Below are 25,140 nucleotides of genomic sequence, written 5' to 3' on the forward strand. Positions count from 1 at the left end.
ATACTTCTTAGCGGGTGTGTGAAGTTAAGAAGCTTGAAGTTTAGGGCTTAGCCGAGAATGCAACGGGAACGCAGCAGGTTGGATATAAACTTCATATTTTTGCGCTGCCTGAAGAGTGGCCTGTTGCATGAGAATTATATACTAGAGTCGAATAGGTGTTAGGATAGGTTGATTGCATTAATCTCATTTCTTCGATTTTCTACATTCTCTTGAATAACAATAAGACTGTAGTAATGAGTAGAAACTATATTACCATTTGAGTTCTAAAATCCGGTCTCTTAGTTCATATGATACTACCATTAGGAGTTGATCTACGAAATGTGCTAAGGATGAAGAACAAGCATAATGATTATGGGATAATAAATCAGAAAAACAATTACAAATGTAAATTCATATATAGATGTATTAGTTTGATATATTATATTAGACATGTTGAAAGGAATTTCATATATTTTTTCAAGTGTGTGTTGGATACACGGTATATCGTTAACCCCTATATTGGTGAATGAGGACTTCATCAGAAGAAATGTAGACAATCAGACGAAGACGGAGAGAACCCCTGTGGCTTAGATAGTTTGTGTATGTGTTAGTTGTCATTGGAACTTCTTGGAGATTCGTTTACAACCATGATTCAAACATGAGCGAGCTACGTGCCGCTCCTTAACGCAGTGGGCCCAAGAGGTCCCCATCTGATTTGACTGTAACTGGAAAGTGGGAAAATTTCAACTTCACATGATTTTATGGGTCTTGGGCAAGAGGAGGAAACTAACTGTTGAACTATTTCAAGATCATTAAGTAGGTACGGAAGTGGTATTCAATCATCCTGCCTGTCACATCTACTCGGTGGCGTAGCGAGCAAGCCCACTTTGATAGATCATGCCCCCCGACTTCGAGAAGCAGAGTTATTGGCACGAGAGATTCTCGTCTGAGACATCTTTCGAGTGGCTAGCGTCGTCAGAATCTTTCATGTCCATCATAGAGCCTTACCTCTCGACACCCTCACATACTTACGAGAACGCACCCCGAATCCTCCATCTAGGCTCAGGCACAAGTGACTTACAGAACTGTTTTCGTTCGAGAGGTTACTTAGACGTGACAAATGTCGACTACGAACCATTAGCTATCGAGCGCGGGCGCCAGCTAGAGCAGGTCGCCTTTGGTGACGTAAGGATGAAGTACATCGTCGCAGACGCAACACAACTTGCCTGCTACTTCTCACGAGATCAGAAATTCGACATAGTCGTGGACAAAGGCACCGCCGACGCGGTCTCCTGCGGTGGGAATACGGCCCTTTCCAGGATGGCTTCTGGCGTGAGGAAATACCTCGCTGATAATGGGATCTGGATCTCCCTTAGCTATTCTTCAGCTCGCTTCCATATTGAGCAGCTGCCATTCGGCGTCGAAGTCATAACTAAGATCCCGTTACCTAAACTTAAGGAGAACGATCCGGAGATATACCATCATTGCTACCTTCTTCGGCCTAAATGAATCGAAAATGGACGTATAATGTTCACTAGAGGCTAGTAATAGGTATGAAGTCATGAAAGGCGATATATATTATATTAACTTGTCCCGTTTGCTATTGCCCAGAGTTGTGACAGAAATGACGTGTGGGAGGAAAAGAATGAAGTGTTATAAATAGTTGGAGACGGGACGAAATCCATGTGATGAAAGGTGGGGGACAAAAGAATATATGGCTTACTTAATAATGATAGAGTACCTACGTAGGTACCTACATTGGTACAGGTACTTAGCACTAACCTAAAAAGCTGCCGAAAGCTAGGTACCTAGGTAACGTGCCGCACTGCCGCTGTGGAGCTGTTAAGGCCGGAGCTTTTTCAGGCACCTTGAACTCGCTTGGTTTTAGCTGCGTCACTTGGACTCCACTACAAATGGCGTATTTGGTGTAAAGCATAAGGCGATGACCTCATACTACGGCACCATCCAACTATCCAACATGCCGCACATCACATCCAATGGCATATTCAATAGGTATATATATCTTTTGCGCCTCTTGAGTCTTGATTGGTGATGCAAGCAAGAATAATTAGGCCTTCCACAATCAAAGCTCTTCCTATACCCTTGAAGTGGCCACATGTGCATTCTTAATACCTTAATGTATCCTTCTCTCTATCTTCTCTATTTTTTATGATATCTACCTCTTACTACATAAATGTATTCCTAAGCACTTCCTGGGTTCTATTAACTCTTATTACTCCCTATGAATAATATCTAACGCCCGCGCAAGCACAACATGACGAACCAGGTGGATTTTGAGAAAAATGCGTCAGGAAGAGAGTACGGCAAACCCCACAGCGCCAAACATCCAATTCCTACCGTCCAGAGTTACAGACAGCACAGAAGAGAATTGGAAGGACAGATAGAAGACGAGGAGCAAGCGCAACAAGGACCAGAGGACGATTCGAGACCAAAGCGGGCGTTCCAATCTGCGAAAGCCGTCATCCAAGGTGAAGATACTCCCAAGTCTCGACACGACCCATACCCATCTACGAACCATAACTATGCCGATAATGCCCCGTATGCCCCCGAAGAAGAAGAAGACTGTCGACCTAAAGAGACACAACAAGATTCTACTAATGATACTAGAAGACATGAGGAACCTGATGATCATCGAGGAAATGGTGGTAAGAAGGGAGGTGAACAAGAAAAGTCGGCAACTGAAGCTGTAGCAAGCGCTGTTGACCCGAGAGAAAAGCGCAAGGCGATGAAGAAGACCAAGAGGCATGGCGGAGGACGCGAAGTCACCGATCCCGTTACCCATTTACCAATTATCATACACGATCAGACTGAGAAGGATCTAAACTCTGCGCCTCAAAATATTCCGGCGCCAGGACTACATCATTATACTGCCACCGGACCCAAGGGTGCTTCCAAGTCAGACCAAGAGTTAACCTCTGAGCGTGACGAGTTGCAACGAGCTTATAATGGGATGCAGAGGGTATTTCCGCCGCCAGATTTTGAGCGCACAAAACAAGGACTCGCCGCTGTTTACGAGCAGGCAGTATATGCTGGCTTGGCTCTAATGGGTATTCTGGCTATTGCTCTACTGTTCGCCCCGGCACTTTTCATTGGGCCGGGTTGGTTCGTCCTATTCAGCACAGCTCTATTTGTTTTGCTAGGAACGATGACTATCATCGGTATGGGAAAATGGATAAGTAAGAAAACTAGCGAGCTATTCGAAGACGAGACTTGGGATGCTGCGCGACGAGCAGAGCAGGCTGTCCTGAATAACGACGAGGAGCTTCCTGAATCAACTCAATGGTTGAATAGCTTGCTCTCGTCCATCTGGCCGCTTGTTAACCCAGACCTCTTCGCTTCCCTCGTCGATCAAATCGAGGATATTATGCAAGCATCCCTTCCCAAGGTTATTAAGATGGTCAGTGTCGACGATATGGGACAGGGTAGCGAGGCTATTCGAATATTGGGCGTGCGGTGGCTGCCGACTGGTGCGGCCAGTCAAACAGTGGGCGCCGATAATCAACTTCAAGGGGATGACAAGGGGACTGGGAACGATCGAACAGACCCGCAAAATCCCCAAGGAGACGCCAATGACCAGGAAAATAATGCTGAAGGGATTTCTGAACGTGATGAAGGGAAGGGTAAAGATCCGAAGCAAGAAGAACAAGAGCAAGTGGCCATGCGGGAGGGGATGGAGGCGGAAGAAGGCGACTTCGTGAATTTGGAGCTTGCGCTCGCCTATCGAGGCCGCTCGCCCGGCAAGTCGGTCAAGGACAAAGCCAAGAATGCGCATCTTTACCTAAAGTTTTACCTTCCGGGGGAGGTAGCTATCCCCGTCTGGGTTGAGCTTAAGGGCCTTATTATGACTATTCGACTCCGGCTTCAACTGACACCGGACCCGCCATTCATATCTTTATGTACTATGACCTTCCTCGGACAGCCAAAGGCTAGTCTCTCGTGTGTCCCTCTTTCAAAGCATAGCTTTAGCTTGACGGATGTCCCATTGATATCTTCTTTCGTTAACTCGGCAATCGATGCTGCTCTCGCGGAATATGTGGCTCCTAAGAGCTTAACTTTGAACCTCAAGGACATGCTTGTAGGAGAAGATTTTAAGAAGGATACGACTAGCTTAGGTGTCGTCTGGATTTTCATTAAGCAGGCGCGCGGCTTTAAACAAGGTGATGGCGGGATCGGGCCTATGAAAGGCTCGAGCGATTCGTATGTTACTGTATCGTGGGGTAAATTCGGTAAACCTGTTGCTTCGACTCGCATCATTACGTGTGACGATGAGCCAAATTGGAATGAATGGGCAAGCATTCTAGTGACTCCAGAGGAGGTGAACGCCGAGGAAAAGCTGCGGCTCCAACTATGGGATTCGGATAAATGGTCGGCAGACGACGATCTAGGCCGAGTAGAGGTAGACCTCAAGTCTCTTATGAAACGTCCGAACAAATTTCGAGACCGTGAGGATAGATTTTTTGGCCAAGATCCCGACGAGACGATGCCAGGTTCGTTACTATGGTCTGTCGGATATTTTTCGAAGATAAGAATCACGCCCAAACAACTTGAACAGCAAACCGTCGACGGAGAAATAAGAACTCACGATCAACTTAGACAACACGTCTCGGAATTATCTGAGCACAAGCTGCGGGAGGCCGGCAAGCCATCGGATGATGACGAAGTGAAGCAACAGAAAGCTCAAGACTACAGGGAACTTGAAGAAGCCATGATTATCTCAGCCCCTCCATCTGATGAATTTGTCTCGGGTATTCTCAGCATCCAGATCCACAACATCACGGGGCTCGAAATACAGAGGCTTCAAAAGGAAGATAAAGGAGACGGCGGCGATAACGAGGATGAAGCTGAGCAGAGCGACGACATGCCCGACAGCTACTGTACCGTCATATTCAACCACAAAAAGATCTATAGGACAAGAACTAAGCCGAAGAATTCAAAACCTTTTTTCAATGCTGGAACCGAGCGATTTGTTCGGGACTGGAGAGATAGCGAGGTTATCATTAGTGTGTGGGACTCTCGCGAGCGGGAAGACGACCCGCTGATAGGGATTGTTTATCTTCCCCTGGCGAAGGTGTTTGCAAAAAAGAGCCAGGTGATGCAAAATTACCCTTGTAAGTTGAGATCGCATACTATTTTCGCATTATGTCGTTACATTTAGATACTAACATGGCATTATAGTAGTTGGAGGCATTGGATACGGTCGGGCTCGTATTAGCATGGTTTGGCGAAGCGTGGAGCTTAAACTGCCACCAAATCTCAGGGGATGGGACTATGGGACCCTAGAGATACGCGGATTCATTCAGGCGAAAAACGATTTGCCTCGGTCATTGACGGAGCATCGCATCAAGATACGCACGAACTTAGGACAGGCGAAAATGTATCCCGAAAATGGGCAGTGGGTGTCTAAGGGCAGAAAGGAGCAAGAGGCTGTGTTCTTGGCAGTGCGCAAGCGATATGCTTCGGCCGTGGTGATCGAATTCCGCAAGTCCGTGCTTGGGCCGGATAAAACAGCCGCCTTTGCGGTCATGTGGCTCCACGAGATCGCCGATGAGGAGAGCGAAATACGAACCTTAAAAGTGTGGAAAGGATCGAAGGATGGCCTCCGCAAAGCTCAGTCATGCTACGGCTACAATGGCATGGGCGATGGTGAACAACCTCTAGGCGAAGTTGAGCTATCATTAAAATTTTGGCGTGGTCTATCTGGCTATCACAAGACCTATGCTTCTCAGGCTAAGAATAATGACCTACGGAATGTTATGGAATGCTTAGACACAATCACAGACGAAAAGCTCGATGCTGATGACGACGAAGACGAAGACGAATCTGAACACGAAGGCGATATGACGAGTGATGCCGATTCAGAAGATGAGACACGCAAGAAAAAGCTCCGTGTCCACACCAACGATGATTCATCGCGCTCTAGTTCCGACGACGAGGGCGAAGGCGCCGGATCCGGAACGTCGAGCTCTTCTCACTTATTCTTTTCAGATATCAAGAAAGTCAAAAAAGTCAAGAATATCTTTCGCAACCCCGTAGACGGAGTTAGCGAAGCAGCTACGTCGGTGCTGGCGCCGGGGCATAACAGCCCAGACGATGGATCTAGAGGAGTCCGAAACCAGCTGCGCGACTACAAAGACCACCACAAACAGCTTCACCGCAAACATCGCGGCATCATGCAGTGGAGGCCAGCAAGAGAGGCTAACCATGTCGGGGAGAAGCTAAGCAGGCTCAAAGGAAATATCAGCGGAATATTCCATCACGGGGAGAAAGACACCGGCGTCGAAACTGAGGTATGAGACCACATGTAGGTGCCTAAATGGAGTTTAGCTCCCGTATGCCGAATCCCGCGGTCCGCGGCTGTGTGGGGTTCCGGAAGCGGAAAGGGGTTACATACAAGGAGTCTGGAAAATGTCTATGCGCGGACATGTTTTACCTACCCGTTTTTACTCCTAGGGCTACTTAATGATGCCAAGCCATAAGGAGAAATGAAGGCTTCTATTCTTTGCATCTTTGAGGCGCTGTTTGAGGCTATGAAAAGGGTTTGTATTTGGATCGGTGCATTTTGTACGAATAGTCGTAAATCTTAGCCAATCAGAGTTTAACCGCTTACATACGCCGCATATGTGCCTTAGACAGGGTATATTTAAGCTTGATTAATCTCCACTAAAGTTGAGTTACATACGGGTCTGTACGAATACTTAGGTATCATTTCGTAGCACTGAACTTTTTCTAGAATCATACTTGGATCATTTCCCACGTGCCCGGACAATTTCGTTTGCTTTAGGTATACATTGTGTACCACCTAGATACCTGCTTAGGTACTTAGTACGAGGTGTACTTGGTAAGACGGGACTTATGTGTAACGGTTTTCTATCCAATACCGTTGGCTTGTTACCGATTACCGTATGTATTATGATAGATACACTAAGATTTCTTGCCCCCATACTAACTAGGGGTGTACCTTGAAAACGTGTTTGCGGGAGAGAGCCACGACTTAGATGATGAGGGGCGTTTACTATAAAACTTTGTCTCGGTTAACGTCGAATTAGATATCTTTTTTCCGAACCACATCGGTGATTAAGACGTTCCATTGGTGGTAGGTAATATGGTGGTAGGTAATATTGAAACATCATGCTATGTTAGGTACAAAAGGAGGCATGTAAAATCACGAGAGCTGTTCCGGACTTGCCTTATATGGGTACCGCACAGTGAGAAAGTCCTGCCGATCTAGACATCGGCCGGGGAAGGATTGGTACCCGGGATACCATTATCTCCGCCGCCATGGTAGACATTGAAGGTTGCGACTTTGCGGGTCTCACATATGTAAGCTTGACCGACCCAAACAAACTGCCAAGCTAGGATGGTTGACGACTCCTATTTTAATGCGTCCGGGGTCGACCAATGAATGGTCCCCTTTTTTAGGGCTGAGATAGCTATGTACAGATATAATACAAAACTACGATATCATGTGGTACGAGCTAACCCGCCGGCATCTCAGCCCAAAGATGGGGGCGAACAGCAACTAGGCTTGCCTTGTTGTTGCTGTTCCTATTATGGCCATATATAACGTTTCATGGTCTGAGATTAATACAGTTGCTTATTAACCATGGGAACTTCCCATGTGTACGGACCCCCGTTAGATGGATTTCCACGGAGATCGATTTAGGCAACGCTTATTTTCTTATGCTCGGGTATGATTTGCCAGAATACTATGGGAATACTATGCATGGCCTTGCTGGACCTTTCTGGGCCATGCTGCCATGGCCCATGATGCTATTAATGATGCCCACATGTTATCCACATGCCACCAAGCTGCTAGCCGTGCCAGCGCCATGCCACACCATGCCAACACAAGCCCTGTTAACATACATACATATGTAGAATCAGCCTTGACCGATGGAACTTCATCTTACCACATTGCGGGGCTAGTGACTATGACCAGTCCGAGTCCTCGACCAGTCCGAATGCCGCAATTCGATCATGTCCTTAGGTACCTTACATAATTAATAATACGAAATAACTTCCCCAGCTACCCCTATTACGACGTTACCATCCAGACTAGAATCTGGGCAATATACTTTATTTATGTATACGATCTCCATAGCTACACTATCGCCAGCGACTAGGTATCCCAGTTTTTGGAGCCGAACCCCTGCATCAACCTGGCTTACCAGACACCCACGCGCACTGGCCTACAAATTTACATATTATTTGACGGATAAGTAATCAGTCGACTACGTCCGCCGGTCAGGTCATCATCGCGCTTCGAATCAGGTTCGCGACGCAAAATAACGGTAAAACGAGGTCACAACTATTATACTATACGGAAATAAAGCCGTCGTAGATTAAGACAACCCATAATTCAAGACATTTCCCGTCAGCCGACATGAGACAGACTCGTCGGAACAGCCCCAGCAGCCTCAGTCAACGGTCGGCACAGACTTCCGATTCGTCGGAAAAGAGTAGTCGACGATGCGACGGATTAAAACCCACAAGGAAGAGGGCGAGTAAGCCCAAAGTCCGAACAGGTAAACTATCTATCCCCGATAAGCTCAAGATGGGACCAGTTAGCTAAGATCTTCTCCACCGTACGATAGGCTGTATTAGCTGTAAAAGAAGACATGTCAGTTCATCTTTGCAACTTCTAGTTCCTCTGCTATTCGACTATCTGGGGGAAGTTATCAGGCCGTGAATTGGTGGCTATGATAGTCACAACTACTCCTTGTTGACAGGCTGTTGGCTACCATGCATTACAGCTACTAACTCGATTGTCTATAGGTCAAATGTGACGAAGGAAAGCCGTCTTGCGCGGAATGTGAGCGTCTTGGACTTATGTGCGAGGGCTATGCTCCGCCTAAAATCAAGGCAGCCTCTTGTCGACCTGAAAGATTACTATTGCCAAAGCCGAAGCTTGCCTCGGTACAGCCAGCCAAGATTGCTGCTCTGTCTCAGCCGGTGGACTATCGGTCGCCAACTCCACTGATGCCCACCTTTGGCTTTGAACTGAACGACGACGACAAGTGGTACTTTACTCTGTTTAGGGACCAAATATCTCAAGAACTTTCACCTTACTTTCGGTCGAGCTTCTGGTCCCAGACGTCTCTTCGAGATAGCATGGTCAACAGATGCATTCATCATTCTATTCTTAGTATAGGTGCCTATGGTCGTGCTCTTATGGACCTCCGCGAGGGGTACACGGTCAACGGAAAGATATGTCGGACGTGGTGGCCTCCGTCGGTACTGAATCGACATCACCAGGCGGCCCTTGTACATCATGCCAAAGCGCTTTCTCATCTACGATCTAACATCAGGACATTTGGGATTGACGGACGTTTAACAATGGCGGCAACCCTCTTATTTATAGTGTTTGAGAATATGCAAGGGAACTATCTCAGTTCTGGTAATCTTATACGTAGCGGTATCAAAGTTATGAAGAATATACGGGGCGGAGATTCGAAATCTATTTTACGGCGTCAATGGTATCGATCTCTGTCGGCCCCGCGAGACGAGGTGGACGAGATGACTACTATGTTTGCACGCCATAGCGTCACAACCGCGTGTGTCCCGTTCGCGCACGGGAAATTCGCATACCACATCTTACTTACCGAGGACGAAGACGAAGACGGCGACACCGGATTAGACGGCCCATTCACGTTTTCGGCTCCGCAGACGCTCGAGCAAGCGAGGCAAATATGGGATCATCTGATGGTGCAGATCGCAAGTTTCCAGAGCAAAATCGCGTGGCACAATTCGAATCTCGAATACGACTTCGACGAGCCCGCGGCGTTCCGCGAGCAAGCCATGTACCTGGCTCAACTAAACGACCTAGGCGTCGCGCTAGATTCGTTGCTATTTAGTACCGTAGACAGCCGCGATCGCCAAGGCCTCGAGCTGTTGCGGATGCATCACACGATAGCGTCTGTATCTACATCGTGTTGTTTCGATTCGACAGAGATGATGTACGATCAATACATACCCCAGTTCGAAGACGTGGTTCAACGATGCAAGCAATTCGCAGATTTCCCATCGGAAGTAACCACAAAGATAGGGTTCATCAACGAAGCCGGTCGATTGCCTTTGCTAGCTTTCATAGGGATGAAGTGTCGGAAGGCCAGTGTTCGACAGGAGGCAGTGGAGTTGCTAATGCGTTGCGACTGGCGCGAAGCAACCTGGGATAGCGAGAACCTCGCGAGCGTCGTGACCGGCATAATGAAGCTCGAAGGGCAGTTGGACCCGATAGATCCCGCTTGCTTGATCCCGGCCAAGGACCGCTACACGTGGACGAATATATTCTGGGACTTTGAAAAGCGGCAGATGCTCCTCGAGTATACCAAGGCGCTGCCCGACGAGCTTGGCGAGTTCGACAAGGTTAGCTACGTGATTGGTATCTAGGACTAGGTTGTCTGGGCGTATCTTGGGAATATCACAATGGGTTAGGGGGGTTGCGGCACGTATATCGACTAAAGACATTAGAATTGATAGACATTAACTACCCCAATATGAAGTTTCGGTTTAACTTGTATCTACGATCTAACTCCCAGTTTAGATTACGTCGAGTTTAGCAGCCTTGGTCTTCGTTTGCTTTTTCGATGATAGTCTCAAGACGCAAGTCGAGAATATATATTACTGCTACTAGTTCGTAGCAAGAAGCGTGGACTGTATTCAATACATGGCAGGAAAAGTAACAAAGCAATATCTCGAAGTCTTTCAGCGCTTCACCTTCCTCGCCGTGTGCAGCGCGGAGACCAAATCTCCCAGAAGGCCCTCGTCATCGTCCTCCCTCTTGCGCTTTCCTCCCTTGTCTGATATACTCCTCTCAGCCAGAGCCATACTGGCCTGACCACCACCCAAAGGCTGTTGAGTGACATCTTTAAGACGTCGAGGGACTTGTCCGGGACCTTGAGAGACTTCTCCGGGACGTTGAGGGACTTCCCACGGCTGAACAAATTTGATTCCTTCACCACCAAGACTCGGATCATAGGACTCATGACTATCGCAATCGTATAAGTTAGTACCCCAATTTGTATAAGTAGGGGGTGGGTTAGGGAAGAGATCTCAAAAACCATGACTCTACCAAAGGAGGACGGATAGAGAAGAGGCAATAGTGCTCTCTTTATTACGTACAGTCTGATTGGATATTTGTTCTTCCGGTCCCATCCACCGGTATGTATATGTCTTTGGTCGTGAAACTCTGCGAAACATTAGTTGAAGGTCTTATTTTTTCCTTTTTTGAATATGAAGAAAAACTTACTCCTAGTTATATTTTTAGCATAGATTGGGCCGTCTTCTGGTATATCTTCTACGGTCTTTGGGAAAAACTTCCGGTAACGTGGCGGGTGATCCAAATCTTCGAGACTCTCTCGAAGCTTTGGCGTAATTCGCCTACCATTTTGTTGCCAGCCCTCTGGGTTTGTAGTCGCAGCCACTTGGTAACTATGAGAATAGTTTTAGTATTGCCACCATGGTAGATCTGGACCTTTACATACGTAGCTCGGGCTCTCGTCCCAGCCGGGCGATCATCGGATTTCTTCCAACATCCATCCCAGGTACATCTAAAGCCTGTCTTGCAATGAGGACAGGAATGCGGGTTTGTACATATGACACATGAATATTTCCAACCGCAAGAGGTACATCTAATCCACGGACGATGATTGATACAATACCAGCCTTTTGTCCACAATTCCATCCCCATGTTTCTTCCTTCTGATGTAACTTCACTTATCCCTGGTGGTGCTGCATGCCTACACCATCGGCCTATGCCAACATATGTAGGGGGCCTCGTATTATTCATATACTGTACGAGCCGGGTGCGTGCTTCGTAAACGTTGGTGGGATATGCTCGGTATTTCTGCCAGAGTACACTATTGGTCTCTGGGTATTTGGTGAGAAGATCATTCAACCGTCTTACATACGGTGTAAAATATTGTTGAACAAGATTAGCAAGTTCATGATGCCTCGCCGGCTCTGTAGACTCTATAGTACCCTTGTAGGATAAAAAGCCATCGATTACCTCTACATCTTCGGCGAACCCAGCATCAGAGACTAAAAGGGGTCAGTTTCGGAAGTTGGAATGGGACGACCAGAGCTATTAACACATACGTAGTCGAACTGCATGTTCGTATTTGATTTTATAGACAGTCTCGAAAAGGCCGATTGCCGTAGCAGAGTCCAACTGAGGGGTGGGAAACTCTCTATTGTGGCGGCCAGGGAAATGTACTGCCCAATTGCTAAACCATTCGACCGCTCGAACATCATCAGACATGGATGCCGAATGGACGAAAGCGCTGAAATATCGCGTTGAAAGGGTTATACTCGTTTCATCTAACAAGTCCCTGACGCCGTGGGTGACGGGACCTCTCTCCTTGCGATAATGATCTCTCATGTACCGCAGTCGTCCCATCATCGTAGACCCTACATAAGTCATAATCTCTTGGTGGAATCCCGACTTCCTAAGCTCTTCAACATCCCAATCGTACGCCTCAGCTATCGATGAGAATAGGCGATCGGCGGCGTTACCCCGGTTGGAAGTTTCTAATTCAATTTGGAGTTTGTTTAATTCTGCGAGAATAAGGTCAAAATCCTCTAGGAGTCCCCAGGCCGTTGTGTTCGCGTGCATTCGTCTAACATTTTTCTCCCCAGTGGCCGGATTATCGGTGGCACCTCTATCCCGTGAATACTCTCCCGTATTTGACAGCTCGCGCATTATGGCATCTACAAAATCCTCTGGCTCTTGTAATCTGTGGGCGTTTTTAAGGACTATCATGAGGTCGTAGGGCTCGTGTTCTTCACCTTGCGACACCGGCATCCTCTCGGACGGTTCCCTGACATAGTAGCGGCTTGTGTTCATTAGTGACTCCATATACCATTTGCCACGCGTCTGTATTCTGTTCTTTGTCTCATCATCGACTCTTGCCATACGCGGCCTCAAGGTAACTGGAAATGCGGTAGCAGGCCGACGATTTGAACGCCCCCACCGTTCTACCCGACCTATTTCATCAGTCTCATTCTGGGTGCGACGCCAACGAGGATACCCCGGAGTCGACCGCCCGTGCTGAATCAACTTCGAAACAGGCCGTGGCCGTGGCTGTACCTGCTCGTTACCTGTATTTCGCGATGGTCCGGCAATACTTTCCTGTTCGGGTTCGGGTTCAACCTCCTTAGTCCGCTGATCCCGTTGTCTCCATGAATTATTAAAATCTCTCTCCTGGGGTGGATTTTTTTGTACGGGTTGTCTCCATTGACCACCAAAATTTCTCTGCGATGGTTGCGGTGGTTGATTCTGAGATGCATTATCCTGCGAGTTTGGCCGCCACCAACTACTAAAATCTCTCCCCTGGGATGGATTTTTTTGTACGGGTTGTCTCCGTTGACCACCAAAATTTCTCTGCGATGGTTGCGGTGGTTGCGGTGGTTGCGGTGGTTGAGCCTGAGATGCATTATCCTGTGAGTTTTGCCGCCACCAACTATTAAAATCTCTCCCCTGGGATGTGCCGGCATTATTGGTCAAGTTTAGTTGATTAAAGGTATTGTATACCTCTTCGTCGGCGACATCGCTACCATCGCTAACGTCGTATATATTATCGTATGGATCGCCCTGGCGATTGTTGTTGTAAGCCATGATTGAACCTGCAAGTGATCAACCGCTGATGCTGGGAGGTACTAGGTTAGCGACTATTATTTCTCCCCGAATAGCTCTTGAAAAAGGGTGCTATATGCGTCGGAAAGGGGTGTAAAAAGGACCTCAAGTTAGATTGGGTATATATTTACGGTGAATGGTTGGTTCGAAGCCCTAGACTAATCCGTATACCGCATTCGGCAGTTCTTTATGTTGGGTACCGCCGAGTTGGTAGACGAGGGCAGTCTGCTCAAAGGACTAATTACACCCATTGTTTTCGAGGAATGCGGGCTGGCCTCTATCTATTAGCAGAATGGAACTACTCTGGCTAGATAGGAATGTTGTACCAGATCTCAGGTTTCTAAAAGGATGACGGGTATGCGTAAAATGGAGGTAAATACTGGGGTTTCTGTGCCAAGTTCGAGAACATAATAAGGTATAATATTCACTGACGAATTATATTGGCTTAACACAACGTGACTGGTTTCTGACAGTGCTTAGGATATTAATAGTCAACATCATATATACGAAGGTAACTTAAGCGATTGCGTAGTAGCAATAATAGGATACGAAATGCCGCATAAGACTAGTACAGTGACAGATACTAGTTTGTGATGGAATTAATATGGTAGTAATGGAGCATTTAATTATAGGAACCATAAGATTTCTCTTGGTTTGATGATATACTACTAAATGGTTCTGATAAAAAGTGTGCAACAGGGTATAATTCGATGTGTAAACTCAAAAATAGAGTAAAGGGGGCTCATCCATACGAACAAAATAATTAAGACACCTGCTATATCATATATGCTTTTTAATGTCGTAGCCCCTTTTCTATGTAGTATGCTGACTCCCCTGTATTCACTTCGATAAACGTATTGGCTAGTTTAATATATGTTCACTTGCCACATTTCGAAACAACGCAAATCAAGTATCATTCCTCGTTAAACCATCTTTTCAGGCCCCTCGCTGCTCTTAGAGGAGCCTGCACGACCGGCGTTAGGGGTCGGCACCTCAGCTGAGCCTGCGAGGACGTCGCTAGTATGGCGCTGCAACTCGACGTAGTCGTATGCGAACTCACCCAACTGGTCGTCGTCAATGCCGACCTCCTCATTCTCGGCCGAAACGCGCAGGCTCAGGCCTGGAATCAGGTTCAGGACGAACAAGATCACACACGTTAGAACGAAAGAGTAGGAGAACCCCGCTACACAGTCCGCAATCTGGTACCCTAATTGTACGTAGTTGTGGTTGATCCACCCGCCTGGGATCTCCGTGAAACCGTCAAGGGCTGCGATATAGTCGCTACAATGTGGTGTCTTCTTAGTATCTAGCCGATTTCATATAAAGGAAGGCTATAACTTACGCTGCAAAAAGACCAGTTAGAAGGTTTCCGATAATACCCCCAATTCCGTGAACAGCAAAAATATCAAGCGCCTCGTCTACGCCCATGACAAACTTGAGCTTAGTGGCAAAGTTGCAGCCTATGCCTCCTACAATGCCGAAGATGACGGCGGCCCAGGGGGTAACGAAACCGGCAGCGGGCGTGATGGCTACGAGACCTGCGATTGCACCAGAGCAGAATCCCACGACCGACCACTTCTTCTCAAGACGGTAGTCAAGAAGGGTCCACGTGATACCTCCAACAGACGCGGCTAGATGCGTGACGATGCAGGCCATGACAGCGCGCATATTGGCAGCGAGAGCGGAACCGCCGTTGAAACCGAACCAACCGACCCAGAGGAAGACGGTACCGAGGACGATGTGAGTGATGTTATGCGGGCGATAGGGTAGACCAGCGGACTTTGCGTATCCAGTCCGCTTGCCGATCATGACGGAAAACGCAAGGGCGGCCGCGCCGGACGAGATGTGGACAGGAGTACCACCAGCAAAGTCCAGACCACCCATCTTGAAGGACCAGCCGTTGGCGTTCCACGTCCAGTATGCGATAGGATCATACACGATGGTGGCCCATATGAACATGAAGACGATGCATGGAAGTACACGTGCGCGGTCGACTGCGGCACCGATCGCAAGGGCTGGTCTGAATCGTATACGCTTCTACGTTAGAAACTTGATGCGGGAAAGGACTTCTAAGGTTACGACACCACCTAACCCACGGAGAACTCACGTAATAGCGGCGAACATGCCCTGGTACAGACAGAATAAGAGATCGGGAATCTTGGTGCTGCCGACGGAGGGTTGAGCGAGGGTCTTCATGAGGCCGAAGTTGGAGAGATCGCCAATGAAGCTGCTGCCGGTATGGGAAAAGGTCAAGCTATATCCCCAGAAGAACCACTGGAAGTCGACGACGGCGATGGACAGCATGGCCAACATAATTAGCGAGAGCGCAGATTTGCGTCGCGCAAGGCCTGAATAAAAGAAGCCGACACCGGGAACCATAAGAAGGACGAGGGCAGCGCAGGTCATAATCCAGGCGAAGTCGCCGCTCTAGAATAGAAGAATATTTAGTACTTTTCTTCTTCGTATAATTTCCTCCTACTAATCCATTTTTTTTTTAATTTTTTATGATCGTACCTCGTAGAATTGATTGAGATCTGTGACGCCGGTGGTATACCCGGCATCAGCATCTCCGATAGTGCCATTGTACGGCGTAACGTACAAGCTGGCAGACATGCTGATATCGCTGCGAATGAGGAGGCCAGCCACTGCGTGGAACAGAAAACGCGAGATCGAATATCCTCCCTCGATGAGACACACGTCTCGAAAAGCCGGGCGTCGCGATATTACCTAATTTTGACGACGGAATAAGACACAAGGAAGGGAGAGAAGAGGAAATGAAGTCTTGCTACAAGAGGATGCCAGTGGCGGGTGCCAGTGCCTAAATACGGCTCAGCTCGTTATTCACTGTTCACTGTTCAACTGTTCACTGTTGGGGGAGCTTCCCTCGATTGGCAAGACATGTTTATTGATGTATATGTTATGTACACTACATGCGTCACTTCAGTTGTTATCTGTACTCCGTACATGTAACAGGAGGGGAACGGGTACAAGTGAGTTAGTCCCATCTGCGTAGCTTGTACGACCCATGCGACATGAAAAGGACAAGGACGTGATACCAAGGTGATACCAAGGTTATACCAAGGTTCTTTGTTCTTACGGTTTACCTTAGGTAGGTCTAGGTATTCCGTAGATATCTGCGATATCGTAGTTCAGCTCTAAACGAAAGAGATATCAAACCCCCTGACAGATGCCTTCGACAGTCATTTTAAAGGGCTATTGATAGGTCTAGGTAGCTAGTGGAGGAGTCTCCTAGTGGAGTTACTGATAAGGACCCGAGAAGACGGTGGGCTCTCGTGCTAACCTTGCTATTCTTGGCATCGTGGCTGGGAGGGGTCTACGGATTACGGGGGGGGACCTTACAGATAGGCGACCGAATACATTGTCAGAATGCCGTCAAAAAACATAACCATTATAACATCAATAACTTTACCATTTCTCCTTAGAATTTAATAACCTTATTTTAACAGGACATTTTATTATTTTTATTACTGTTGTTGTTTTCGTCGAGAAGATAAGACTAGAAAAAGGTATGTTATTAGGTAGGTACTTTAATTAATACATAAGAATGGGCCATCTATTTTGACGCCATTCTGATTGTCTGGCTGCGTGGCCGGAGTATCACCACTAAAATGAGAAGACAAGTAGCAGTAGGATTCCACCGCTAGTCTTTAAAGAAGTCATGGGTCTGTGGCGTTCTTGGACTTGAATTGCCAAGATGTGAGAAACGACAACTTCGATCCTTTCCGAGAAAGCAGCCGTATCTAATGTAAAACCGATCATCTTACTGTGGCCCGGGCTACTAACCGTCTTAACGGTAGCATGTCATTACTATTACTGAGATCTACAATCAGAGATATGACCTATGGCACTTCGGATGCTAAAAAGAGTCAGGCTTATCAAGTGCTTTGTAGTTTAATAGGGGCCAAGTATATATTGAACTTGAATAAAAAGTATCAACACACCGACAAGCCGTCTCAAATCGCCTTAATCGAATCGGTACTACGCGGGGACTTTCCGTTCAGGGCTACGCTGTATGTCTCGGAATCAGGGAACACGGCAACAGTACCAATGCAGACTCGCATGAAATGTGTACCTATACATCAAGGATGGCACATTGTACCAGCTACCACGTGGCTCCGTAACGAAGGAAGCCACGGCGAAAATCTACGGTTGTCTAAGACATCTAAAAGGCGACGAACATTCGGTGTGGCAATAGAAGAAGGGATAAAGTCGGTCTACGACTCGTGGCGGTCTTATTAGGCGCGCTTTCAAGTTAGTGAATGAAAATAACTTGGAACTCAAAAGGCCATTTGTTTAAATCCCTGAAATTGAAACGTTGTCGGGTCCGAGCAGCTTTCTCTCATTGACCCATCACGATAAACCCATACCCAAAAATCTTTGGCTATTTAAAGACATGTTCGCGAATTCATAGCAGGTGATCCTAGACTTCGTCCATATCGGGATCAGGTCGAGCGGTCAAGACGTGACGTTGGTCGCACAGCTCGAACATCAAGGGTCGATCATTCCTTGGCTTTGTAGGGTGTAAAAGAAGATCCGTTGGAGAGCAGTGAGTTGGAACTAAAAAAGCCATCTGTGAAATAGTCCCAAAGATAGCTGCATCATCCCTTACCTTAGGTAGTTTCGCTAGCAATCTGGTCGGGCGCTTCCTGAATACCTCTTAAGGTACCTAATTCATCGAATATCAAGACTTCTACCTAGAAGCAAAACAGATCATTGTTTTCTTCAGCCATACCTATCTGCCAGTTCAGCCGGTAACAAACGTAATAATCAGCTTAGACAGCAGGCAGATACGGCAGGAATAAGATGGGATCGGGCCAAGGCCTGCCAAGCATGGTGCCCAGAGATAAGGAAATATACTGTCCAATAGCAACGTTCCATTTTCTCCAAACGGATGCTCGGATCCCCTGTCGACCATATCTGAAGCTAACGGCAGGGCTGCTAATCAGCGGAGCGCGAAGCTCAAGCTGGAGTTCCCCGATCTACTTGTATGATCTCCCTTTACTAGGCCTACCCTTTACTCTAGTACGCGTAGGTACAACATGTCTACGAAGACTTGTATACATAATATGATACCTTATGAAAGATCCCATTCTATGTTTATCAGGTGCATTTATAATAATCCCGGGGTTATATTATCACGGTGGAAGCTGTTGCTGACGAAACTCGAGCGTTCAATCAGATGGTGAAACGTCTTGACGCGGCCTCAGCCTACGTACATGGTCTGTCAAATACAACGGGAACAGACATTATCGTGAGCTATCGCTCGGCTCTATCGTGTAACATAAACATATTGTGTAACTAATTGGTGGTTTATCTAGGTACCTAACCCAACCTGTCAAACCCACTTCAGCTTTGATCTTGCATGCCCCATGCCCCATGCCCCCATGCATACAAGCGCCGCCGCTTCGGGTTGCATAGTAACAGTTCCTAGAGTTTCAGCCCCATCTATTCGCAATCACTGATATCCCGATAGCTGTGGGCCGTAGCGCTGACTTCGGATGGTTCTTACCACGAGGCGAACTACCCTGACCTAGCTAGTGGCGTAATACAATCGTGGGGCGATATTGGCCATGGGATACCATGCAACAGGATGTAAGGGTGCGACTACAATCGCTTTGAGGCTTATACTATATTTACACTTGGAATCTATCATGGTAAAATATCGCAGATCTAGCCCTAGGTTCCTCGTATCACCCAACCAGCTGAACGTTAATATAAGGTGATCTCTCTACTGTACGTAGTATAATACCTGTAGTATCTTAAATTTATAACTGTTAGGGATAACTGCAAGGCTAGCTACGCTACATTAGTTATACACTCATTTGATACATAGATAGAACTTATACTGTTAGTTAATTGGTGAAATTTAATAATACCAACTCGTGTACCTATAGTAGGAGTACACCGTTAAATCGCTATCACCTATTCCGGGATTCATATATGCAGGCCCCTTGTCGGGGCTTATTAACAGAAAGTAATAAATCGGCCTAGACAAGCGCCATTGTTGAGATGGTTGAGATAAATATCCTCGCAATACCAATTACAACGTTAATAGGTAGGTACACATCTGGTGCGTCTTAAGAATAATTCTTCAAAGGAAGAAATACCCCATTGGTGATCATATACACGTGCAGGAAAAGGAGGGACGGTAAACAAGCACCTAGGTTATCCTTGAAGTAAGTCAGATTCAAGCAGTAAAATACAGGGTTTTAGGCAGGTATATAACGATGCGCACCAAGTAGTAAGAAATCAGCTTTACTATTGCTCGAAGAACTATCGACTAGATAACCTTTATTCGGGTATCCATTGTGGCTTGGGGTGGAAACAAGAATACACACCCCGAGGATGTCTATTCATCTTGCGATGTTATATTCTAAATCCCTACTACGACAGTACAGTAAAATATTGGCTGAAATATGAGCATAATATAACAGGTCCAGGTCAACGCGCACGAGAAAACGACCCATATAACAGGATGCGGCTAAGCAGGTTCGTCATCCTTGACTTACCACTTTCCCTCGACTTTCCCTTTAGTTCTTGCATCACTTGCTTCTCGGACTTCCACATCAACGGCAGCCACGAAGGGTATTTGAATAGCTTCAGCCATAAACGAGGCTCAACGATGATATGCATGTGAAGATGGTGTATGGAGACGATATCAGGCCAGTAAATATCTCTGAAGAGAACACGGCGACCACGGTGGAATCCGATATGTACGTTGGCGGGTGGAACGGTAGGACAGTTCTGTTCCAGGAGATATTCTCCTAGTTCCACCATGGAGTCGACTAGACACAACTTAGTTACAACTCCTTCTATGATATACTGATTACCGACCTAGCGGCGCATCCTCAAATTCCAGCTTCTCGACGTCGCGCCAGGTATGCAACTTGGGCATTATCAGCCAGTGATAGCGCCCCGCTTTGCGGATGTTATTTATCGCAATAAGATCGTCGTCCTAAGTAGCAGCGTTAGTATAATGTAGTATTATTTATATTTGATGTTTGTCAAGATGCACCTCGTAGACAATGTTCTCCTCAAATCTACTTCGGTCACAAAAGATGCAGTATGTTTGCACCTTTTCCTTCCACTCTAGATGGGCCAAGTAATGAATGAAAGACCATATCCTCTTCATTATTTATGACGATGGAACGTAAGGTATGATACCTAAATGGAAGTTTGGAAAAAGAGAAAGGTATAGTCTTTTCATGAAAGTATTAAATCGGAGAATAATGTTTGACAAGAGTCCGGGTAATTCCCGGCTGTCGTTCTGTTAGCCATTTTATGTCTATCGAATCATTTAGGACTATTATTACGGGATGGTAATGGCTGCCTCAAGGCATAAGAAGACTAAAAGGAATGCAGGTAGAAATTTCATCTCTCATGTTTTACTATTTGATGCTGTTATATGGATTTGCATGGTTTGTTGAGGGTCTCTGTTGTTAGGCATCGCCGAAGCTACCTTGCTCCGCCCCATGAGTGCAATCATGCTGGCTGGTTGGTTACTAGTCGGGGCTGTGGGAATGTATATATTTCCAATTACCTTGAAAAACAAACGTCTTCCATTGTCTCCTTTGAAATAATCCAATCGGTACGGACACTAGCCCAATTAACCTCGCCACGTTCTTTAGTTAGAGCTCTTTATTTGGGGCAGAGTAATCCCAAGTGGACATATACAATATAGTAGACTCAAATAGTTAGAGGAACTCCTAGAGTTGTGCAATATTTTACAGGCGGTAAGTCTGTCTTATCACTTTCGTACCCTTCATAGGTACACATCATCACCCAGTGATGTAAGTATCACTACAGACTCTAAAGAAGCACCTAGGATACAGAGGTGCAGGAGGTTCGCTCAAAACTATTAGTTATTAAGTCCGCCCGAGGAGTTTCCGTTGGTGATATTACCCCGGGATGATATAATACCGTATGTCGGGAGGATGACGTGCATCAAACTAAACGTGCTAACCCGTAAGTCATACATTGAAATAAAATATTCCGGGCTATGTCTCTTGGAATAGGGGACACTATGTTGGACGTTGCGGAGACATAGCAGAGACATAGCAATATCGTAGCTCATAGGAATATTTAGCGCTCACGTACGGTATGATTTCTATCCCGAAGCCTCCCATAGTAACAATATTTCGCAATCCGCTGCGGGGTTTTAGAACGGAGCTCTTTGTCTCCACATATCCAACGTCGGGGACTTATATGATGAGGAGTACACGAAGTAGGACGACTGGTGTCAATTAAGAATCATCTGAACTACTGATGTAAGCTGTAAGCAAATAATTAGCCGCAAAAGACCTGGAGGGTAAACGTAATGACATTTGAGGTACATACCCAACAAGATGTAGTTGGCTACCTACCTAATCAAGGCGTTATCCCGATTCATTTGTTGGTCCGGAATCCGGATGGTGTAATTGATGCAGATGCGCGACAACCTCTGCGGGCAAACGAAGAAATGAGAACATTTGCATCATTCGGGAACTAATACGTACCTACCTCATAGTACCTTCGGCAATAACATCAATTTGATCGGTGATTGGGATCTGATCGGTGATAAACTAATGGATTAATTTATAGTATTTATTTAAAAAAAATAGAGAAAAATCACACTTAAAAGGTTTATACGGTAGTTAGGTATTTCGTAACAACTATTTAAATACTATAATTTACAGAATTTTAATATAGGCTTGTGATATATTGCTTTTAAATTTCCGGCGCATTTAACATACGAAAGACGCGCGAGCTGTTTCCGCTCCGGCCGCTCTCGCATATATTAAGCCCTCCCCCGCTCCCCCTTGGTCCCGTTCAACAAAGTGATCATCTATCGAATCTTCACGTCATTCTCGAGGTCTTATTTTATTTCATCATGGCTATCATTGAGCTTGTCTTCCCCAAGGTGAAGAATGACCCCGAATCCATCAAGGGTGCACAAGGGACGATCCCTCTCGCTTTCAAGGCTCTAAAGGACGGAGGCGTGCTACGAGGAGCGGCAGGTGCTATAATCTCGGAAAACGGGAAAGATACCACTGGCGAATTTAGAGAATTCATTGCTCTCGGTACGCGGGCTGGTTAAATCCACATCTTGTTGTTGAGTCTCTAACAACTGCTAGAATGGCCTGAAGTATCCTACTTCTACAAGTTCGTTGAATCCCCTGGCTACGCGGAATATAAAGCTGCGGCACAGCCCTTTTCATCCGGACCACCAGACTTGAATGTCTTTGAGACGAACCCCGGCGCGCATCTCTTTGATGGCCGTCCTCTCCTGGATATATTGCTCATCAGCCCTAAGAATGCATCCGACGATGAAGCGCAGGCTATCTTGAAGAAGGTACAGTCGACGCTAGAGAAGATCAGCGACACCGAGGGTGTGTATGGAAGCTCCTTGAACCTTCCTCAGAAGAAGATCGCTATCGTGAGAGCAATTGCAGACAAGGCGGTTAGTATTCAAAGTCTTCTTTAGATGCATATGAAAGCTCAAGTTACTGATATTAATACGCTTACAAGGAACTGGATGCCGCGAAGAACGCCTCAGCGCGCCAAGAGATCTTGAAGGAGATTGGCGGCTTGGCCGAAGTGACCCAATTGGTTGCCGATGTTAAAGTGATGCCTTTCTAGAAAGGTTAAGGAGATCAACAACATCAGAAGTGGTTAGATTAGATACTTCTACTATTGTTTCTAGATGATACTGATTGTAGAAAATAAAAATTTGACCAATTTTGCCATCTCTAACATGTGAACCCCAGACGGATGTCCACGTCCTTGGATCTTGAGGCAGCGATTGTTAGGACTTCTATTGTTGTTTCGTTGTAACAACGTTGCAAGACTCCTAAACAACACCTTGCTCATCAAAATTTAACTTTAGATCATGAATGAAGTGGTATTTTATTTGGCTTAACGGCATTCAAAGAACATATAAAGTAAGTTAAATCCAGCTTGTTAGGTATATTCACCTCGATAAATCCTTCTATTAACGTCCCATCTTACTCTCTAAACTGCTCAAAGCAAATACAATGGAGACAGAAGGACTCATGGTCAGCGATTGGGACCGCAAGCTCTTTGGTCCTCTAGTTGATATCCCCGAAAAGTCACTTCTCCTTCTCGCTTCGGATATCTGTAAGCGCGTTCTCGGTGCACCGGGCTCCAATGCAAAATGGGTCGCGTGTATCGTCGGGGAGTACAACATCACCCATACCATACAACTAGATGATATTAAACTTGATATCCGTATACCTGCCACTGGTTGGGGTTCTGGAAAGACTGAGATAGCAGCACGCGCCATGGAATCCCAAGTTGCCACAATGCGTCTCATCGGTAACTCATGTCTGGTTCCGGGAATCTGATGCTATCTTGCGAGAAAACCTGCGTTTTAACATCTTAAAAATCCTTGCGAAAGTTATGGCTCAGTTTTCATGCTTAACTTTTGACAAGATAGGATCCATTTCAGAAGATGAATCTGGCTCGGTTTCCTTCTTGCCCTGCTTTGATTATGACGCGAAAGACGATGGTACAGTGCAGGTTGTAACATCCGGTCCTTTCGATACTACCCCTGCCTAATACCTGAAGGATCGTTACAAATGGTTGACGCTAGACGACACATGGGAACAACCCGAGAGACTGATAATGGATGCCATTATGTTTTTTTCTTCAATCACTGTGCAATCATCAAATTTTGTTCTTTGCCTTCCTGATCTTGACTCTAACCATATTAGGGTAGACGAAAATGGCAATGTTACTGGTCTCGTCAATTGGGATATTATGACCAGGACGATGCCACAGTGTCTAAGTTATACGGCCTACCCTGACTGGATCACACGAGATTTTGACCAATCGAGGTACGCTTGGCCAACGCCTGACCATACAGACTCTCCAGCAGAGTCAAAACGCTACCGTGCTTATTATGATGAAGAGCTTGGAAAGGCGTTGAACTGCGAAGGGAACTGGAAGTTCACAAAGGATTCGCATATCGTAGAAGCTATATGGCTTATTGCTGTCGGAGAGATGGGTCCATTGGGTACAAGTCATAAACTCGTGCGGATTGCTTTGGATACAGACATAGAAACCGCTTTAGGTATGCTGCACGATATCGCGCATAGTGATTATTATGATGGGGATTGGGATGAGCTGGAAGCTATACTGCCTCGGTTGATAATCCCAAGCCCGAAGCCAGAGTTACTCTCGACAGAGACGCCAGGTATCGAAGATTAAAACTGAGAAACTTTCTATTTCCTCTTATCTTAACAAGCTCAAACCAGGATCCAAAATTTGTTCGTTTTGTTGTAAGAGGTGATGGTCACCAAACAGTAGAGCTAAAAGAAAATATCATCGGTAATACTTAGTGGAAGAAGATCCATGAACAAGGAATATAAAACTATCATGATACTCAGTTAGTGATAATTAAATTATAGTAGACAGAGAAAGATTTAGTTACTGAGATGTCTACCTCTACGTTAGGTAGGTCGCATTTCATTAGTTTAGAAGTTAGG

At 46.2% G+C, this 25,140-nt stretch overlaps 8 protein-coding genes across 8 annotated transcripts; 5 read left to right on the forward strand and 3 right to left on the reverse strand.

Moving 5' to 3' along the window:
- Positions 1 to 398: 398 nt before the first annotated feature.
- F4817DRAFT_351676 (S-adenosyl-L-methionine-dependent methyltransferase) lies at positions 399 to 1,724 on the forward strand. Its single transcript, XM_049305106.1, has one exon. The coding sequence runs from the start codon at positions 877 to 879 to the stop codon at positions 1,486 to 1,488; it is 612 nt and encodes a 203-aa protein (XP_049154617.1). The 5' UTR covers positions 399 to 876; the 3' UTR covers positions 1,489 to 1,724.
- A 163-nt stretch (positions 1,725 to 1,887) lies between these two features.
- Positions 1,888 to 6,612, forward strand: F4817DRAFT_351677 (uncharacterized protein). Its single transcript, XM_049305107.1, has 3 exons — positions 1,888 to 5,108; positions 5,176 to 6,308; positions 6,391 to 6,612. Exons 1-2 carry the CDS (start codon positions 2,255 to 2,257, stop codon positions 6,291 to 6,293), a joined length of 3,972 nt encoding a protein of 1,323 aa, XP_049154618.1. The 5' UTR covers positions 1,888 to 2,254; the 3' UTR covers positions 6,294 to 6,308; positions 6,391 to 6,612.
- A 1,443-nt stretch (positions 6,613 to 8,055) lies between these two features.
- F4817DRAFT_351681 (uncharacterized protein) lies at positions 8,056 to 10,466 on the forward strand. The gene is made up of 3 exons (XM_049305108.1): positions 8,056 to 8,525; positions 8,595 to 8,620; positions 8,776 to 10,466. Exons 1-3 carry the CDS (start codon positions 8,384 to 8,386, stop codon positions 10,387 to 10,389), a joined length of 1,782 nt encoding a protein of 593 aa, XP_049154619.1. The 5' UTR covers positions 8,056 to 8,383; the 3' UTR covers positions 10,390 to 10,466.
- Positions 10,467 to 10,601: 135 nt separating this feature from the next.
- F4817DRAFT_351682 (uncharacterized protein) lies at positions 10,602 to 14,114 on the reverse strand. Its single transcript, XM_049305109.1, has 5 exons — positions 12,097 to 14,114; positions 11,484 to 12,039; positions 11,249 to 11,430; positions 11,122 to 11,188; positions 10,602 to 10,987 (listed from the first exon to the last, which is right to left on the reverse strand). Exons 1-5 carry the CDS (start codon positions 13,613 to 13,615, stop codon positions 10,705 to 10,707), a joined length of 2,607 nt encoding a protein of 868 aa, XP_049154620.1. The 5' UTR covers positions 13,616 to 14,114; the 3' UTR covers positions 10,602 to 10,704.
- Positions 14,115 to 14,207: 93 nt separating this feature from the next.
- Positions 14,208 to 16,528, reverse strand: F4817DRAFT_351686 (ammonium transporter). The gene is made up of 4 exons (XM_049305110.1): positions 16,148 to 16,528; positions 15,741 to 16,060; positions 14,976 to 15,653; positions 14,208 to 14,914 (listed from the first exon to the last, which is right to left on the reverse strand). The coding sequence occupies exons 1-4, from the start codon at positions 16,244 to 16,246 to the stop codon at positions 14,557 to 14,559; spliced, it is 1,455 nt and encodes a 484-aa protein (XP_049154621.1). The 5' UTR covers positions 16,247 to 16,528; the 3' UTR covers positions 14,208 to 14,556.
- Positions 16,529 to 20,095: 3,567 nt separating this feature from the next.
- Positions 20,096 to 20,786, reverse strand: F4817DRAFT_320360 (uncharacterized protein; the record flags this gene model as incomplete). The annotated part of the gene is made up of 3 exons (XM_049301179.1): positions 20,096 to 20,439; positions 20,489 to 20,609; positions 20,670 to 20,786. The coding sequence occupies 3 exons, from the start codon at positions 20,784 to 20,786 to the stop codon at positions 20,096 to 20,098; spliced, it is 582 nt and encodes a 193-aa protein (XP_049154622.1).
- Positions 20,787 to 22,523: 1,737 nt separating this feature from the next.
- On the forward strand, positions 22,524 to 23,272 carry F4817DRAFT_320361 (uncharacterized protein; the record flags this gene model as incomplete). The annotated part of the gene is made up of 3 exons (XM_049301180.1): positions 22,524 to 22,713; positions 22,768 to 23,093; positions 23,162 to 23,272. 3 exons carry the CDS (start codon positions 22,524 to 22,526, stop codon positions 23,270 to 23,272), a joined length of 627 nt encoding a protein of 208 aa, XP_049154623.1.
- Positions 23,273 to 23,636: 364 nt separating this feature from the next.
- F4817DRAFT_276522 (uncharacterized protein) lies at positions 23,637 to 24,116 on the forward strand. Its single transcript, XM_049299493.1, has one exon. It carries the CDS (start codon positions 23,668 to 23,670, stop codon positions 23,995 to 23,997), a length of 330 nt encoding a protein of 109 aa, XP_049154624.1. The 5' UTR covers positions 23,637 to 23,667; the 3' UTR covers positions 23,998 to 24,116.
- The last annotated feature ends 1,024 nt before the right edge of the window (positions 24,117 to 25,140 follow it).

The sequence above is a fragment of the Daldinia loculata genome, assembly GCF_022478755.1.
Source record: "Daldinia loculata strain CBS 113971 unplaced genomic scaffold F4817scaffold_78, whole genome shotgun sequence".
NCBI classification, from domain to species: domain Eukaryota; kingdom Fungi; phylum Ascomycota; class Sordariomycetes; order Xylariales; family Hypoxylaceae; genus Daldinia; species Daldinia loculata.

Coding starts and splice junctions, on each gene's coding strand:
- F4817DRAFT_351682 (XM_049305109.1), bottom strand. CDS start 13,615: ATGGCTTACAACAACAATCGCCAGGGCGATCCATACGATAATATATAC. Junction 12,040..12,096: donor CGAACATGCAGTTCGACTAC/GTATGTGTTAAT, acceptor GACCCCTTTTAG/TCTCTGATGCTGGGTTCGCC. Junction 11,189..11,248: donor TGCTAAAAATATAACTAGGA/GTAAGTTTTTCT, acceptor AATGTTTCGCAG/AGTTTCACGACCAAAGACAT.
- F4817DRAFT_351676 (XM_049305106.1), top strand. CDS start 877: ATGCCCCCCGACTTCGAGAAGCAGAGTTATTGGCACGAGAGATTCTCG.
- F4817DRAFT_351686 (XM_049305110.1), bottom strand. CDS start 16,246: ATGTCTGCCAGCTTGTACGTTACGCCGTACAATGGCACTATCGGAGAT. Junction 16,061..16,147: donor ATCTCAATCAATTCTACGAG/GTACGATCATAA, acceptor CTTCTATTCTAG/AGCGGCGACTTCGCCTGGAT. Junction 14,915..14,975: donor CTAACTGGTCTTTTTGCAGC/GTAAGTTATAGC, acceptor ACCACATTGTAG/CGACTATATCGCAGCCCTTG.
- F4817DRAFT_351677 (XM_049305107.1), top strand. CDS start 2,255: ATGACGAACCAGGTGGATTTTGAGAAAAATGCGTCAGGAAGAGAGTAC. Junction 5,109..5,175: donor GGTGATGCAAAATTACCCTT/GTAAGTTGAGAT, acceptor ATGGCATTATAG/TAGTTGGAGGCATTGGATAC.
- F4817DRAFT_276522 (XM_049299493.1), top strand. CDS start 23,668: ATGGAGACAGAAGGACTCATGGTCAGCGATTGGGACCGCAAGCTCTTT.
- F4817DRAFT_351681 (XM_049305108.1), top strand. CDS start 8,384: ATGAGACAGACTCGTCGGAACAGCCCCAGCAGCCTCAGTCAACGGTCG. Junction 8,526..8,594: donor TAAGCCCAAAGTCCGAACAG/GTAAACTATCTA, acceptor ACCGTACGATAG/GCTGTATTAGCTGTAAAAGA. Junction 8,621..8,775: donor TTAGCTGTAAAAGAAGACAT/GTCAGTTCATCT, acceptor GATTGTCTATAG/GTCAAATGTGACGAAGGAAA.